Source organism: Macrotis lagotis, chromosome 4, assembly GCF_037893015.1.
Source record: "Macrotis lagotis isolate mMagLag1 chromosome 4, bilby.v1.9.chrom.fasta, whole genome shotgun sequence".
Classification (NCBI taxonomy): Eukaryota; Metazoa; Chordata; class Mammalia; order Peramelemorphia; family Peramelidae; genus Macrotis; species Macrotis lagotis.
In genome coordinates this window covers 19,456,273-19,474,136 of record NC_133661.1, presented here as the reverse complement: position 1 = coordinate 19,474,136, position 17,864 = coordinate 19,456,273, and the positions used below count along the sequence as shown (strand labels likewise).

General features: G+C 44.3%; 1 protein-coding gene across 1 annotated transcript in view; it reads left to right on the top strand.

The window, feature by feature from the left end:
- The first annotated feature begins 9,175 nt into the window (after positions 1-9,175).
- The window catches only part of IPMK (inositol polyphosphate multikinase), a 64,716-nt gene continuing 56,027 nt past the window's right edge, over positions 9,176-17,864 (top strand). Inside the window, exon 1 of the mRNA XM_074232277.1 lies at positions 9,176-9,307. Within this exon, the coding sequence (XP_074088378.1) occupies positions 9,199-9,307 (109 nt within the window). The 5' untranslated portion in view covers positions 9,176-9,198. The remainder of the gene's footprint in view (positions 9,308-17,864) is intronic.

Here is a 17,864-nt window from a genome sequence, read left to right as displayed (position 1 = left end):
TAATAGTCACCACCAAGGAGAACAGAACTCTTGTGGAGAAGGGGTCCACCCGCTCTGCCACCCTTGACTCTATCCTGGAAGCATCTTGTAGGCAGTGACTGGGAGGTGTTTTTTTTTTTACCTTTGTATTTCTAGCCCTTAGCAAAGTGATTTAGAACAAAGTAGATTCTAAATAAATACTGATTAACAGACTAATAACAAAGACAGTCTTGGGCAGAGCCATGGGCCTGAACTTCATTCCCAGACCCCCAGCCTATCCCCTGAAGTCATAATTGCAAGAAGCCACCTCTGTGGAATTAGGATTCCACAATTTGCTCTGAACTCCTCCCTCTTCCCAAACTCCTTAGCAGCCAGAGCACCCAAGACTTGAGAATGAAAGATCTAGATGCCAAAGTCCTTGGTGCTATCAAATGGTTCAACATCAATGGGAATGAAGGCAAGGAAGATGGCTTACCATCTACTTTGCCTCAAGGACCATTGGACCTCTTAGCTGACTTGCACAGGAAATTTGTTCTGTTTTGTCTCCTTTTATTAATAGGTGAACTCCCTGAGAATAAGAACTGTTGTGTTTTTCTATTTGTATACTGATATATATATGTGCTTAGTACCTAGCAAGTGATTTTTCTTTCATTCATTCATTCTTTCCTATGTTGAATGCTAAGGAAGTTGTTAAATGACTGAATGGCTCACAGATTCTTCCTGGAGAGGCAAAAAAAAAGAGTTGAATGGATTAGAGTTATAGATGCACAAAGACAAGAAGATAACATTTTCTCATGGGATATTTGATCACCTATTGAAGCAGCCAACAACTATTTGTAAAAAGATCACCATGAAAATAATCGAGGCTTATGTACTAACACTGGTAACCCAGGATGAAGGAACATAAAAATTTGTGGCAGGATTTGATAAGCCCTTTCAAAAGGAAAAAAAAACATACACCTTTTTTGGTCTTTTTGTTAGATAATGGGGTTAAGTGATCTGTCCAAGATCATAACTAGTAAGTATCAACATGTCCAAAATACAACTCCATGTCTTTGATACTAAACCCCAGTAGTTCTCTAGGATTGGGTGTAAATGTTTCCGTTAGGCACTTTAAACCCTTCACAGGCTGGCTCTAAAAACCTTTCTAGCCTTCTTCTTCTTATTTTTTTAAAATTTAATATTTATTTATTCTCTTTTTGTATAAATAATTTTTAATACATTAATAAAATATTTTTGTTTAAGAGTAAACAAAATACCCCCTTCAAAAAATATAGACTCACTTGAGCGATAAAGTAACAGGGAGAGAAAAAAATTAAAATTAAAATAAAAAATAATAGTAATAATTGTAGGTATGGCTAGGTGGCACAGTGGATGGAACACCAGCCCTGGAGCCAGGAGCACCCGAACCCATATCTGGCTGTACACCCAACAATCACCCAGCTGTCTGACATGCAAGCCACCCCAACCCCACTGCCCTGCAAAAACCAAAAAAAAAAAAAAAAAGACCTAAAATAAAATAAAATAGTGGTAATAGTAGGGGCTGCTGGATGGTGGACAGAGCACTGGACCTTGAGCCAGGAGAACCGGGGTCCAAATCTGGCCTCAGACACCCAATGATCACCCTGTTATGTGGCCCCAGGTAGGTCACCTAGCCCCATTTGCCCTGCACCCCCCCAAAAAATAATAATAATAATTAAAAATGTGCTTCAGTCTGTGTTCCAACGCCACCAACTCTGTCGCAGGTGGATCACATTCTTTATAAGTCCATCACAAAAGTTACTTCCATATTTTTCCACCGTTGCCATTGCTGATCACAGCTCCCTCCTTTTGTATTTCTCCACTACCATGTACTATATTTTCTCTCTCCTTTCACTCTGACTCTGCTGTAGGGTAGCTGAGTGGTGCAGCAGACAGATCCCTGGCCCTGGGGCCAAGAGGCCCTGAGCCCCCATACCACCCCTTAGGCCCAGCATCCACCTGGCCCTATGGTCCTGGACAGGCCATCCAATCCCAGCCCCTTGCTAGAAGTAAAAAAGAAAATGTGTTATATCTGACCACTCTCCCCCCATGGTCCATCCTCTCCTCCTTTATTCACATCCCCACCCCTTCCCCCTGTTCCCCCCCTCTCCTTCTTACTCCAGATGTCTATACCCCATTGAGTATATATGCTGTTTCCTCTCCTAGCCACTTCTGATGAGAGCGAAGATTTCCTCATTCCCCCTTGCTTTCCCCCCTTCCATATCATTGCAATAGCTCATTGTAACAAAGAAAAATCTTATTATATGAAATATCTTGGCCTATTCCCCCTCTCCTTTTTCTTTCTCCCATTACATTTCCCTTTTTTTCTATTGACTCAATTTTTACACCATATTTTATCTTCAAATTCAGCTTTCTCCTGTGCTTCATCTATAAAAGCTCCCTCTACCTGCTCTGTTAACTGAGAAGGTTCATATGAGTATTATCAGTGTCATTTTTCTATGCAGGAATACATGCAGTTCATCATCATTAAGTCCCTCATATTTCCCCCTTCTCCTCTAATCTCTATGCTTCACCTGAGTCCTGTATTTGAAGATCAAACCCTCTGTTCAACTCTGGCCATTCCAACAGAAACATTTGAAATTCCCCTGGTTCATTGAAAGTCCATCTTTTTCCCTGGAAGAGGACATTCAGTTTTGCTGGGTAGTTGATTCTCGGTTGCATTCCAAGCTCTTTTGCCTTCCAGTATATTATATTCCAAGCCCTACGAGCTTTTAATGTAGTTGCTAAGTCCTGTGAGATCCTGATTGCAGCTCCATGGTATTTGAATTGCATCCTTCTGGCTGCTTGTAATATTTTCTCTTTGATTTGGGAGTTCTGGAACTTGGCTATAATATTCCTGGGGGTTGGTTTTTTGGGATCTCTTTCTCTGGGGGATCGGTGGATTCTCTCCATTTCTATTTTGCCCTCTGCTTCTAGAATATCAGGGCAATTTTCCTGTAGTAATTCTTTGAAAATGATGTCAAGGCTCTTTTCCTGATCATGACTTTCAGGTATTCCAATCATTTTTAAATTATCTTTCCTAAATCTGTTTTCCATATCAGTTGTTTTTTCAATGAGATGTTTCACATTTTCTTCTAATTTTTCATTCTTTTGGTTTTGAAGTATCGAGTCCTGATTTCTCATAAATTCAGCAATCTCCCTGAGTTCTATTCTTTGTCTGAAGAATTTGTTTTCCTCAGAGGGCTTTCTTATCTCTTTTTCCATCTGGCCAATTCTGCTTTTTAAAGCTTTCTTCTCCTCAATAACTTTTTGAACTGTTTTATCCATTTGACCTAAGCTGGTTTTTAGCATGTTATTTTATTCAGCATTTTTTTGGTTTTCCTTATCTAAGCTGCTGACTTCATTTTCATGTTTTTCCTGCATCTCTCTTTCTTTTCCCAGTTTTTCTTCTAACTCCCTCATTTGATTTTCAAAGTCTTTTTTGAGCTCTGTCATTGCCTAATCCTAATCTCTGTTTTTCTTAGAGTCTTTAGATGCAGGAGATTGTGCTTCCTCATCTTCAGACTGAGTGTTTTGATCCTTCTTGGGCTGACAGGCAAAATATTTCTCAATGATGTTCCTCTTGTTTCTCTGCTTTCTCATTTTCCCAGTCTAAGCCTGCTTTTGGGGTGCTTTCTGAGCTTTTGGGACACTCCCACAAGGATCTCAGTGTGTGAGGCTCTGTCCTCCCTCCTGGTCTGTGAATGACCATATGCGCCCCCCTCTGCCATGGGGCTGAGGTGGGGGGGGGCCCTGCTGTTCTATGGGGGGACCTAGACTGGGATCAGGATCTGAATGTGGTCAGAGCCCCAGAGTCCTGTTCCAGGAGCAGAGGACAGAGCTCTGCAGTCTCTGTTCACTCCTCTCCCTCAGCTCAATGGGTTCATGCCCTGGGGGCTCCTGCTTACCGGCTCTGCCTACTTCTGTTTCCTGGATCTGGGCTGCCTTGGCTTGAGGGCTGGGCTTGCTTGCTCTGGCAGAGGTCCCCCGCTGTTCCCCTCAGTTGTGCCTGGTGCTCCCTGGGGCGTAGATCAGGAAACTCCCCGGCTGCTGTGAGCCCTGGCTCCCAGTGCCCTGGGGCTGCCTTCGGGAGGCTGAAGTTCTTTCGCTCTGGCAGGCCACCCTTCTGGTGGGCCACCCCTCCAACCCCGGGGAGCAGAGCCTTTCTGCTCTTTTCCAGGTTACTTTGAGTAGGAGAACTGCCTCACTGTGTCCCTCTTTGGGTTCTGTCTTTTGAAAATTTAGTGTCCTTTGTTTAGAAGTTTTATGAGAGAGCGCCTAAGAGAGGATCCTCTCTTGTTGCCATCTTGGCTCTGCCCCCTCTAGCCTTATTCTTTTTTTTTTTGCAAGGCAAATGGGGTTAAGTGGCTTGCCCAAGGCCACACAGCTAGGTAATTATTAAGTGTCTGAGACTGGATTTGAACCCAGGTACTCCTGACTCCAGGGTCGGTGCTCTATCCACTGCGCCACCTAGCCGCCCCGCCTTATTCTTTTTTAAAAGTTTTTTTAAGTTTTATTTAAGGCAATGGGGTTAAGGGACTTGCTCAAGGTCACACAACTAGGTAATCATTAAATGTCCTAGGTGGATTTGAACTTGGCCTCTCTTGACTTCAAGGCCAATGTTTTATTCACTGTACCACCTGGCTGCCCCTCTAGCCTTATTCTACACTACTCCACTCAACTCATTGTATAATTGAGCCAAAAGGTAAGATGCTTCATCTTCTCTGTCTGTGACTTGGCATAGGCCCTTCTCTAAAATGTCCTCTTTTCTCTCTGAGAATCCCTGGATTTTCAAAGCTAAGGTCAGATACCACTGTTTACACGATCATTGTATTGCTGATCATCTTAGGACATCTTTTCAGCACGACTCAAGGTACTTGATACATGCTTGTGTGTTCATAGAGTTATTGCTGAGAGTAGAGATTAATTTTGGGGGGTATTGATAGATTGTTCTGGAATTCCTCAGAGGCAGTGTGAGCCTTATCTCCCAGCCATACAGCAATACTGACAAAATGCTTTTGTTTGAAAAGGCAGAACTTTGTTTCCTAAGAAACTTGGGGGCAGTAAAGGAGTCTTATCAAGTCCCTGAAGACAATCTGTCTCTTCCTCCAGCTCATTGTCCGTTTGTTCTGTCTCAGATGTACATTTGGGGTTCAAGTTCTACAAGATGTACATTCAAGACCATTTTTGAAATCTCACCTTCTAGAGGAAGCCTTTCCTGATCCCTTTTAAGTCTGTTCCCTCTGTGGATTATTTCCATTTTATCCTTTCTATAGCTGGTTGGTGCACTTATTTGCAAGTTGCCTCTCATGGGCAATGGAGAGCTCTTGAGGGCACTGTCTTTGGCTTCGCTTCCCATCTGCATCTGGGTGGCACAGTGGATAGAGCACTGGCCTTGGAGTCAGGAGGACCTGAGTTCAAATCTGGCTTTGGTCAATTGACACTGACTGTGTGACATCTGGGCAATCCAGGACCATCTCCAGTTGTCTTGATTCATGTCTGGGCACTGGACGCAGATGACTCTGGAGGAGTCTGGTGGTGCCTTAGCACAGGCCCCTCACTCAAATCCAATTCATGTGCTTGTCATGGAAGATATGGTCTTTTTTTGAGAGGGAAGGACAAACATTAACAGCAGCACACTGCTGGCAGATAGTAGGTTAGCATTTATTAAATGTTTATTGATGAAATGATTGATTTACTGACTGCAATCTAGTCCAAGAAAGAACATTAATAAAACATTTCAAAAACAAAGAGGTAAAGATCTAAATCTGAAGTCAAACATGACAATTTTTCATTATCTTGTTAAATATAATGTAAATGCATTTAAAAACTTTATAATGGAAATAGTTCAAGTATAATCATCATTCCTATTTTTTATATATTGAAATAATTGTATATTTTGATGATTTTTAAAATATACATTTATTGAAATTATTGTATAATTTATAAATTATATATTTATTGCAATAATTGTATGTTTTGATGATTTTAAAAATATTTATTTATTTTAAACGTTCTTTTTGAAAATTTTGAGTTCCTGATTCTCTCTTCCTCCTTCTTATCCCTCCCCTGAAATCCTGCAAAACATATTTCTAAAATAACTATATTGAAAAAATAAAGAAAATTCTACTTCAGTTTGTATTCAGGGTTCATCATTTCTCTGGAGGCAGATAGCATTTTTTTTCATCATGAGTCCTTGGAATTGTCTTGGATACTCCTTTTATATTCATCAGGGTAGCCAAGTCTTTCCCAATTGATCATCATTACAACATTGTTACTGTACACAATGATCTGTTGGTTCTGCTCACTTCTTTCTGCATCAGGTCATTGAGTCTTGCCATGTTTTTCTGGAACCACCTCCCTCATCATTTCTCATAGCACAACATTATTGCATCGCAATTCTATACTACAACTTGTTCATCCATTCCCCGTTGATGAGCATCCCCTCAACTTCCAATTTTTGCTTCCACAAAAAGTACTATTATAAAATAGTACATTTTTTTCTTTGATTTCTTTGGGGGTCCAATTTTAGTGGTGATGTTGATGGATCAAAGTATATGCACCATTTTATAAAATTGGGCTCACAGTTCCGGATTATTTTCCAAAATGGTTGGACCAGTTCCACCACTTCATCAACATCTCACTAATGTAGCCATTTTTCCCTTAACCCCTCCAGTATTTGTCATTTTTGATAGGTGGGGAGGTCGTACCTCAGAGTTGTTTTAATTTGCTTTTCTCTAATCAATCATTCATCCCAGGCCAAGTCCCCCTTAGTCACTATTTGAATCCTGATTGGCTCAGAGTAAATGTAAATAGCAATTGTTTCTGTTTTACCCAGAAACCAGGAAGTTTTTTTATTTTTTAATTTTAATTTTAATTTTGAGTAGTTTAAGAGGCCATTCTCAGTCTCACATCTTTGTTACCTAGTCTTAATCATTGGACAGGCAATGCCTCAGGTAAACAGTTGTTAAAGAACTGGCCAGCTTTTATTCAGTGTCATTGCTAGTCCTTCTGATCCATATCTGGTCATTGGTCCCAAAAGGTTCCAGAGAAGAAAGTGAGACTTGTGACTTTGCACAGCACTCACTCATTTAAATCCAATTTACTTGCATGTCATGGCATCACATTCTTGATGTCATGGTCTTCTGAGAAATTAATGAAAAACATCTTCCACACTTACTTCACATGAGGATATTTCTCCATGCTACCTTTCCCTTCCATTTTTGTTTTTTGAGTTTTTAAAAAAAATTTTTGGAGATTATTCCAATGTAATCGATCTACCTTCATGCCCTTTGTCTAGGAAAACTCCTTGTAACTCCCTTGATAACTATAAGTTCTTAGAAGTTACATGTGTCTTCTTCCTATGTAGGAGAGTAAACAATTAACTTTATTGAGTTTCTTACCATCACTCTTTTGTGCTTAGGTTTTTATGCTTTTTTAATTTTTTGTCTGTCAAATTTTCTATTCAGCTCTGGTCTTTTCATCAATTATGTTTGGAACGTCTCTATTTCATTAAATACCCATTTTTGCTCCTGAAGGATTATACATATCCAATTTTGCTGGGCAGGATATTCCCGGTTATAATCCCAATTCCTTTGCCTTCTGGAATATCAAATTCTAAGCCTTCTCCTTTAAAATAGAAGCTTTGTTGACATTGATCCTGATGAGGAATATTTTAAAATTGCTTTTCTTCTTGCAATATTTTCTCCTTGAGATTAGAATTGAGATTAGAATTTGGCTATAATGTTCCTGGGGTTTTTCATTTTGGGGATCTCTTTTGGAGTTGATCTGTGGAGTCTTTTAATTTCTATTTAACCTTCTGAATCTAAGATATGGAGTTTTCTTTGCAATTCCTTGAAATAGCACCTCTATGGTCTTTTTAAAATCATGGTTTGCAAGTAGAATAATAGTTCTTTTTTTTTTAAGTTTTTTACAAGACCACACAGCTAGGTAATTATTAAGTGTCCAGGTCAGTGACTTTTCCAATGAGATATTTTACATTTTCTTCTATTTTTAAAAATTTTTTTGACTTTGAGATTAAAACCCCGAGAGTTTCTGGGTAATTCATCATCAATTTATTAATGAGCCTGGCCGATAATCAGCAAATCGGTGGTCGGTACTTTCCCTCTGTAAGCACAGACCCTTCCACGAGATGCTGGATGCCTTACTATGCTTTTAGAGAAGGGGGTTCAGCCCTGTTGGCCAGCGAGGTGCTGAGCATGCCGGGGAGGAGATGGGCTCCTCTCAGTCCTGTTTTTTCCCCAATTCTGATCTTTAAGGCATCATTTTCATCGGTGAACGTTCATTGCTCTTTTAGGAGCCATTACTTGCGTCCTAACTTGCCGCCTCCCTCGTTTCTCTCCCCGGCTTTTCCTCTCTGATCTCTTCCAGGTTTCTTTTTGCATTTCGGGCAGTGGGGTGAGTGACTCGCCCAAGGTCACGCAGCTGGGTAAGAAGTGCCCGAGGGCGGACTTGAACTCGGGGCCCTGGCTCCAGGCGGGCCTCGGCCCAGCCGCGCTTCCCTCGAGGCTGAGCCCCCGCCCGCGGCTAGTTACCGACCGCCGGTCATGAGGGACAGGGCCGCGCGCCAATCAAGGCTGCTCCCCTCGGGGGCGGGGCCCGCTAACTCCTGAGCATGCTCAGTAGCTGGGACCGCGTCCGGAGAGGAAGGAGGTTTGGGCTGGTCGTTCCCGGACCCCAGGGAGGAGCCTGGGGAGGCGGGGCCACCGTCCGGGCATGCTCAGTGGGAGCGCCCGGCCCCAGGCGTGCCCAGGAGCCGCCGGCCACTGCGTGCGGAGGCAGGGCCCGAGGACGCACGCACGCAGCACGCACGCAGCACGCACGCCCCGCCCTCTCGCGCTCTCCCCGGTGCCCCCAGCCCCCGCCTCCGCCGTCCGGGGGCGGGGCGGGGCGGGGCCTGGCGGGAGGGCGGGGCCTGGCGGCCGGGGGCGGGGCCTCTGCGCGGCCCCGAGGGCGCTGCGGCTGTGCGCGCGGCGGCGGCCCCACAAGCCCCCGCGGCCAGGCCGGAGCCCCGCGGCGGCCGCGCGCGTCATGGGCGCCGGCCGCGCGCCCCAGGCAGCGGCGGCGGCGGCAGCGGCGGTCACGGTCACGGCCCCGGCCGGCCCCCCGGGGCGCGGGCTCCGGGCTCCCCCGCGGCGCGGAGCCTGAGCCCCCTCCCCCGCCCCGGCCCGGGCCGCCATGGCCACCGAGCCCCCCGGCCCGCGGCCCCCGGCGCCCCCGCTCCTCAACGGCTGCGTGCCGCTGGCGCACCAGGTGGCGGGCCACATGTACGGCAAGGACAAAGTGGGTGAGTGCCCCCGCCCCGCCCCCGCCCCCCGAGACGCGCCCCCCGCCCCGCGCCCCCCGAGACGCGCCTCCGCCCGCGGCCCGCACCCCGCACCCCGCACCCCAGGCGCCGGCGCGGAGCGGGGCCCCGCGCGGAAGCCGGACTTGAACTCGGCTCCTGCGGCCCCCAGGGGCGGCGGGGGGCGGCGGGGGCCCCTCTCCGTGCTTCGCGTGCTCGCGGCGGCTGCCAGCCCCGCCCCCGGCCGCCCCCTCCGGGCCCCCCAAGCCCGGCCGCCCCGGGGCGAGGGCAGCCCCCCAAGGCCGGCCCCTCCGAGGGCAGCCCCCCAAGGCCGGCCCCTCCGAGGGCAGCCCCCCAAGGCCGCCCCCTCCGAGGGCAGCCCCCCAAGGCCGGCCCGCGCGGTGGGGCCGCTGGGTGCCGGGCGCCTGGCACAGGGTGTGAGGCCCGGGCCGGCCGTGGCGCCGCTGCCCCCCGGGCCCCCGCCCCCCGCGCCCCCTGCCCGAGCCCAGCCCGGGGTCCTCGCGGGCCCGGCTGGGGGCAGGAGCCGCGGGAGCGGGCACAGGCACCCGCCACCCGCCACGCCCTCGGCCCGGGCCTCGGACCCCCTGCCCGGGCCGGGGCCGGCGTGTTGGCAGGGGGCGCCTACCGGGGCTCGCGGCCCGGCCCAGAGAAGTGCGGCCCCCGATCCGGCGTCCCCGCCCCATGGTCCGGCCCGAGAGGAGGTGCCTCCGGCCAGGGTCCGGCCCGACGGCCCCGCAGCCCAGGAGCCCGTGAAACCGGCCCCCGCCTTGGCCTGGGCCCGGCCCTTTGGCCCCTCATCCTCGCCTACCAGGCCCTTCTTCCTTCCCCTTCAGCATCGCCGGCTGTTATCTGCCTTCCTGGGGAGCATCCCTCCTGCCCCTGTGCCCTCCTTCAGCCGCACCCCATGGCTGGGCCCCCTCGGGCTGGTGCGACCCCTCCGGGGCCCTTCTTGCCCCTTCGCCCTGGTTTGCTGCTCTCCCGTCTCCGGAGGGGCCCTGGCTCCGGCTGCCTTCGCTGTCCCCTAGCTTCTGCTAATCCCGGTGACACCCAGTGCCTTTTCGTCCCGGGATTTCTTCTGGGCCCGAGTCTGTCTTTTACACGGGATCTTTCACGGTGCCCCCCAACCTTCAGCCGCCTCCCCACCCCCCATCAGGAATATTGCCCCCGCAGTCCGAGCCCACCTCAGCCTGCCGCCCCCGTCCCTCATCTCTAGAAAGAGGAAGCTGGACTCGATGTCCTCAAGACCCCTTCCACTCCCAAATCAGTCATCTGTGGGCTCCTTCTGTGGCCCCCGAGGCTGCGGACTGCATTTGTGAGCAGCTCTAATTAGGACATTTAACCAAAGCTGGACCCAAACCTGCCTCTCTGTAGGCCTTTCCCATTGTTTTCAGTTGTGGCATTGACTAGGGACTCTTCTCTATCCTTGAAGGCCACTTGTTAGGTCTCTTGTGAAGGTCCTTCGAGCCAAACACGGCCAGTTGCTTGTGGATAATCTTTTAACCCCAATTCATAGCTAAACAAAATCACAGCAGCAAATCTGGCAGGTAATGTGCTTCATTTGTATTAAAGAAATAGAAACTTGTTTCCATTTCATCAGAACTTTTATACACTAAAGATTAAAGTTCTCAGATTCCCTTCTATTTTAGCCTACAGATACTTTGTATGCATTCAGTTATTTGCATGTTATTGCCCACCTTCTTCCAGCATTTAATAGGCCCCCAATACATACAAGCTTGTTGACTATTACATAAAACTGCATTGTCTTCATTAGGAAGCATCTTTTTTTTCTTTATTGCAAGGCAGTGGGGTTAAGTGACTTGCCCAAGGTCACATAGCTAGGTAATTATGAAGTGTCTGAGGTCAGATTTAAACTCAGGTTCTCCTGACTCCAGGGCAGGTGCTCTGTCCACTGAACCACCTAGCTGCCCCAGGAAGCATCTAAATGATGAGTCGAAAAGCATTTGAGAAACAAATGCTTGCTTTAAATAATTAGTTTTTAGTGGCTTGTGCTCAGGTCAGAGCAGTCTTAAACTTTGATACTTAATGGAGAATATACTAGACTCAAATTTTCCTCCTATTCCAAACTCTGTTATATTTGTGAAAGATGGAGATGACATTTATATAAATATACAGATATTTGTGAACCATTGAAGCATGTATGAAATATGTCCTTTATTTAAAAATAATAGGTCTTCTGTATTTAGGTTTGTGCCATTCTTTTGATTTGCAAAGAATCTTCTTAAAGAGTGATTAGTGTAGCCTGGGTACAAATCTCAAGCTTAAAAGTGTTCATAGCTTGGAGCTGTATCCAAAGAGGTGAACATACCCATGTGTCCCCCCAACCTCAGAGAACCCTCTATTACTGTTCAATGCCATCCCATCTCCTTACTTTGAGGGCTGATCTTGAGGAGACTGGCTACAAGACATCCCTCCACTTGGTCTCCTCTCACTTCTTTAATCTTTGCAGTCTGGCTTCCAGCCTTATCAAGCAACTGAAACTGCTCTTTCTAAAGTTATCAATGGTCTCTTAATTGACAAATTGGAGAGAGAGCCTTTTCTTCCTCCTCATTGACTCCTCCAGTTTTTGACTTTGTCAATCATCTTTTCCTCCTTGATAATATCTTTTCTAGGATTTCAGGACACCGCTGTCAGATGGTTCCTTTTTTTCCTTAACTGGATATTCATCTAGGTCCTGTCTGCTAACAGTGGGGATCCCCCCACCCAGATCTATTCTGGACCCTCTCCTTTTCTCCCTTCTTGGAAGGAGTAAGGAATGGTATAAAGGCCTTGATCATTTGGTCTGCAGCTGCAGGCCATATTCCAAATTCAATAAATCCAGGAGCTTTTTAGGGATGAATTAATTAAATGTTTGACCAATATAACCCAAGAAGGATGTTATAAATTTCCAGATGGCCCTTGGGAGACAAAAGGTTCCCCACCCCTGATCAATGGTCTTTTTCTTGGTGATCTCATCAACTTTTGTGGTTTAAATGACCATTTCTTTTTTCAGGCATCTCTCAATCTGCTTGTCCAGCTCCCAGTCTTTAGTTTCCAACAGCCCACAAAACATATTGAACTAGTTGTCTCAATAGGTGTCTGTAATTTCACGTATCCAAAACTGAACTCATTATCTTTATTCCAAAGTCCTTCCCTCTTCCTAACTTACTATTGTTGAGGGTTCCAGGGTCCTCCTAGTCAACCAAACACAACCTAGGAGTCATCTTTGACTCTTAACTCTCCCTTGTACTATCTTGTGTGTGTGTGTGTGTGTGTGTGTGTGTGTGTGTGTGTGTGTATAAAATCTCCCTCTCTCCTTTGACTGCTGTCCTGGTGCATGCTCTCCTCACCTCTTACCTGGATGACTAATAACCCATCTTCTATTGTCAAATGCATATTCTAGGTCACTCTTTGCTCAATAAATTTGAGTAAGTCCCTATTAATCTCTAGGATCAGACACGAAATCTTCAACCCTTAGATGGCACAGTGGAGTCAGAAAGACTTGTGTTCAAATTCTGCCTTAGAACCTGTCTGACCCTGGGCAAGTTACTTCGTTTCTTTGTTGCAATTTCTTCAGCTGTAAAATGAGGAACATAATAGCACTTATTTAGCTAGGATTATTGAAAAAATAAAAAAGATATTTCTAGAGCAATTAACACATTTTTTCCAGTCATATATAGGAGTTCTATAAATGCTTATTTCTTTCCTCTCTCTTTGCTGTTTTTTGAATGCAACAATTTCATGTTTTCCAAGCATTTTCACTGCACCTTCATTTCTACCTCCTAACTTCCTTCAAGTCTCAGTTAAAATTCTGCCTTTCTGTAAGAAACCCTTCCTAGCCTATCCCTCTTTAATAAATTTTTAAAAGTCTTAAAACATTTTTAGTATTTTTTATTTTCCAGTTATGCATAAAGAAAATTTTCAATATTCATTTTTTCTCCCTGTTTTCCTGTTCTCTCTTTCCCTATCCCCAAGACAGCAAGCAATCTGATATAGTTTATATATGTGCAATGATGTAAAACATTTGTACATTATTCATGCTGTGAAAGAAACATAACAAAAAAGAAAAAAACATGAAAAAATCAAAAAATGAATTTTAAAAAGTAAAAATAATATGTTTTGATCTGCATTCAGAGTCCATAGTTTTTTCTCTTGATGTGGATGGCATTTTCCATCATGGATCTTTTGTAATTATCTTGGGTCACTGTTGATGAAAAGAGCTAATAAGTCCCTGGTTGTTGATCACACAATATTGCTGTTTCTGTTCACTTCACTCAGCATTGGTGCTTGTAAATCTTTCTAGGTATTTTTGAATTTTGCCTGCTTGTGATTTTTTACAGAACAATAGTACTCCATTACGTTCATATATCACAACTTGTCCAGTCATTCCCCAATGGATGGGCATCCCATCCCCACAAATTCTAATTCTTTGCTACCACGAAAAGAACTGCTATAAATATTTTTGTACATTTAGGTCCTTTTTCCTTTTTTTGATTTATTTAGTCTTAGTCTTCCTGGTTTTCCTCTGAGACTTCCCCCATGTTTTCCTGTCCATATCTTGTGTGTTATCTTCCCCTGTTAGACTGTATCCTGCCTATGGGAAGTTTTTGCCTTTTTGTGTGTGTGTCCTCAGTGCCTTAATATGATTTTTGGCACTTTTAGGCTCTAGTATATTGATCTGGATGCAGGAGTCAGTATTTACTGGAGGGAAGAAGCCTAACTCTGAACTTTGCTAATTAGAGAATTCTCTTCAGTCCAGTGGCCTGATAAGGTACCTGGCTCAGTTTTTTTTTTTAACTTTTTATTAACTCTTTTTTACTCTTCAAACACATTCTATATGAACTAGACAGATCAGGCAATGCCAGCTTCCGGCAGCATTGTCCCCTTCCTTTCTAGGACCATCACTGGGAGAATGCAAAGAAAGCAGGACATGTTTAAGCAGGCAGTTACCCAACAATGGAGAAAAATGCTCAAAGGGCAATTTCAGAGTTTCTCTTAAGTTTTCTTTTAGTAAAGGATGAAAATGTCTCCCTGAAGCTGTGAAGTGATCAGAATTTTGAAAACTAAGTCTGACTCTAAGCCTTATTTTTAGAAGAATCAGACTTTTTTGTTCAAGATGTAAATGGACCAAAAATGTTCTCCTCTGTGTTAATGATCCTTGAGCTTTTTGGATATAAAAATTGGGGAATTTGAGGCCATAATAAGCTGGTTTGCTTAAAAATGTTTTATTTGAAAGAATTAATAAAATAAAGTAGATTTGGTTTGTACTATAGGAAGCTCGAACAGAATTTCATTTTATTTGGTCACATTCAATGGTTTTAGTTATCTGAGATCCCAGAACTTTTAGTTCTTGCAATTTATTAAAATTTTACCTTAAAATATTTGTGTCTTTGGAGGGCAAACAACCTTCAAAAGTTAAAGTTGGTAGTAATTTTATGGTAATAATGACTATACCCCCAAATCCTTTATAATGGGCAATTTGTATGATGTGATGGAATTCCCCTATACACTCTTTAGGTTTTTGCAAGGCAAATGGGGTTGTGGCTTGCCCAAGGCCACACAGCTAAGCTAGATAATTATTAAGTGTCTGAGGCTGGATTTGAACTCAGGTACTCCTGATTCCAGGGCTGGTGTTCTATCTACTTTGCCATCTAGCTGTGCCCCTCCCAATACACTCTTTCTTTTTTGTTTTTAGGTTTTTGCAAGGCAAATGGGGTTAAGTGGCTTGCCCAAGGCCACACAGCTAGGTAATTATTAAGTGTCTGAGGCGGAATTTGAACCCAGGTACTCCTGACTCCAAGGCCAGTGCTTTATCCACTATGCCACCCCTCCCCCATACACTCTTAAAAATTATTGAGAGTTCCCACTTTTCTAAAGTCCTCATTTCAAAAGTTTAGTTTCTTGAAGGGCATTATTGATAATGAGATTGGATTAATTATCCTCAATTTTGCCACTCCACTTTTTTACTCAGGTTTGGATGAACTCTCAGGAATACTCCCCCTGAACTTGAGGCTCAGTGGATGGAGCACCAGCCTGGGAGTCAGGATGATCTGAGTTCAGATCTTTCCTCAGATGCTTACTAGCTGTTTGACCTTGGGCAAGTCACTTAACCCAAACTGTCTTGCATCCTGGGCCATCTCCAATCATTTTGATCCATATCTGGCCACTGGACCCAGATGGCTCAGGAGGAGAAAGTGAGGTTGGTGACTTAGCCCAGCTATCCCCGCCCCACCTCAAATCTAATTCACATACATGTCATGGCATCATCTCCCTGATGATATGGTTTTAAAAGTGAAGGACAACATCAATTAAAATGCTAAAATTATTAATAAAATGACTCATTGTCCAGAAATTGTCTCTTGAGCTTTTAAATGTCACAAGACACTGTCCTCCTCTCCCCCAATTACTTTTGTTTATTAAGGGAATTTATATATAATATAATATTAGAAATTAAAAACATCTTAGTATTATGAAAATATTTTTGACTTCAAGGATCCCATTAATAGATGTTGGGGACCCCTATGTATCTTCAGACCATTCCTTGAGAACCAAAGCCTTAGATAATGAAAGTTCATCTAATCTTGGTTTTGCACTTTAGAATCTTTTTGGTACTAGACCTGTACTAATAGTCCCAAGCCAATGAGAGGGCCTGGTGGGAGTTGAGGCTTTGGAGATGAGGTTCATATTATTTAACCCCTCACCATTATTTACCCTCCCTAGACTCCTTACAGTGAGAGTTGGTGAGAATATAATGAGTTGAGTTTTAGGTGTGATAAGTTAGTTGACTGATATATGGTTAAATGGAGTTGCCCAGAAGAGATTTGGGAATTATATTTTGTAGCTCTGTGATAAGAGATGAGTGTCCTTCAGCAGTTCTTTTCTTTATCTAATATGACTGACTCCCCACTTGTCTGATCAAGAGCTTCTTTCTCCTCTGCCCTCAGGAAATGCCTTCTCTTTTACACAGAGCAGGTTGAGGCCATATTTTATAAATTCCTACTCCAAATAGTCCTCCAAAATATTCTCCTACTCCAAATAACCCTCCAAAATATTCTTTTGCTATCCTCCCCCCCCCCCCCCCCCCCCTTATCCAGAGGATGAATTGACTCCAGGGCTAGGCTCTTTACTTGGGCTCTTAATCTTATCTCCTCCAGCCTCCCCAGGAACTTACCCCACAGATCATTCCATCTTGATGAGATTTTATAATCTTTTGCTCCAGCTGTCTGGTTCCCTTTTATTATTAAATTCTAGGAGGTTTACTCATATTAGGATCTTCTATTTTACTGTCCATTGATTCTTCAGTCCCTCCAGGCTTTCTTCTGATCCACCCTTTCCACCTTGACCTTTGTGGGTTTTCCTATCTCCTTTGTTCCATCTTCATTTCTAGTTCACTCAGTATTGGTTTCCCTCCAGATCTGTCCTAGACCCTTTTCACTCTTTACAATCTGTTTTTTAGAGTTATCATTTCTCATTAGATTCAATTATCTCCTCTAAGCAGATGACTTTTAAATATATTTCTAGATCTAATCTCCCTGAACTCCTTCCAGAGTTCTTCTGAGTATGACCATCAAACTATACACATCACACATGGTGTCCTATCCAAAACCCAGCTTGTCTTCCTCCCTCTAAACCAGTCAGTATTCCCAATTCTCCTATTCCTATTGATGACCCCTTCCATCATTTTGATCAGTCTATTGGCCTCTTCATATTCCATATCCAGCCACTTGTCAAGTCCTGTTGGTTATGCCTTCATGACTTCTCTGGTATCACTCCCTTCTCTGTACATGTTAAAACCAATCTAGCTAAGTACTCCTCATTTCTCACATGAACTATTGTAATAATTTAACAGCTTTCTCTATCTGGAGAGTGTTGGACTTGAAGTTAGGATGACCTTTAGTTTAAAACCTACCTCAGACTCTATGACTGTGTGACCCTGAGCAAATCATTTTATCTTTTCTGCCCCAGTTTCCTTATCTGTCAAATGTGGTTTATAATGGAAGGTATATCTTTGGGTTATTGAGTATCAGGTGAAAACGTTTGTATGGTGCTTTGCAAACCTTAAAGCATTGTTGAAGTGCTACCTGTTATTATTACCCATCACCATCCCTGGAGTCAGGAGGATCTCTCTCTCAGACATTTAGTAGCTTGTTATTGATTTTTTTTTTTTTTAGTCCTGTCCAACTCTTTCTGACCACAGTTGAGGTTGTCTTGGCAAATATAATGGAATGGTTTCTCATTTCCTTCTCCAGTTCATTTTGCAGATGCTGCAACTGAGGCAAGTGGTTTACCTTGCCCAAGGTAACAAAGTTGGTGTCTTGAGACTGGATTGAAACTCAGTAAGAGGAGTTTTCCTAACTCCAGGACTGGTACTCCATCCACTTTGCCTCCTGGCTGCCCAGATCTTAAATGTTAAGCTAAAGAGTCTTGTAGGTGGGTAGGGGAGCAGTGGATAGAACACTGGGATTGAAAAAAATGCATAGGAACAACAAAAATTGACTGACTTTTAGCTTAGGCTCTTTTTATTCCTCAGCCATTGAAAGGT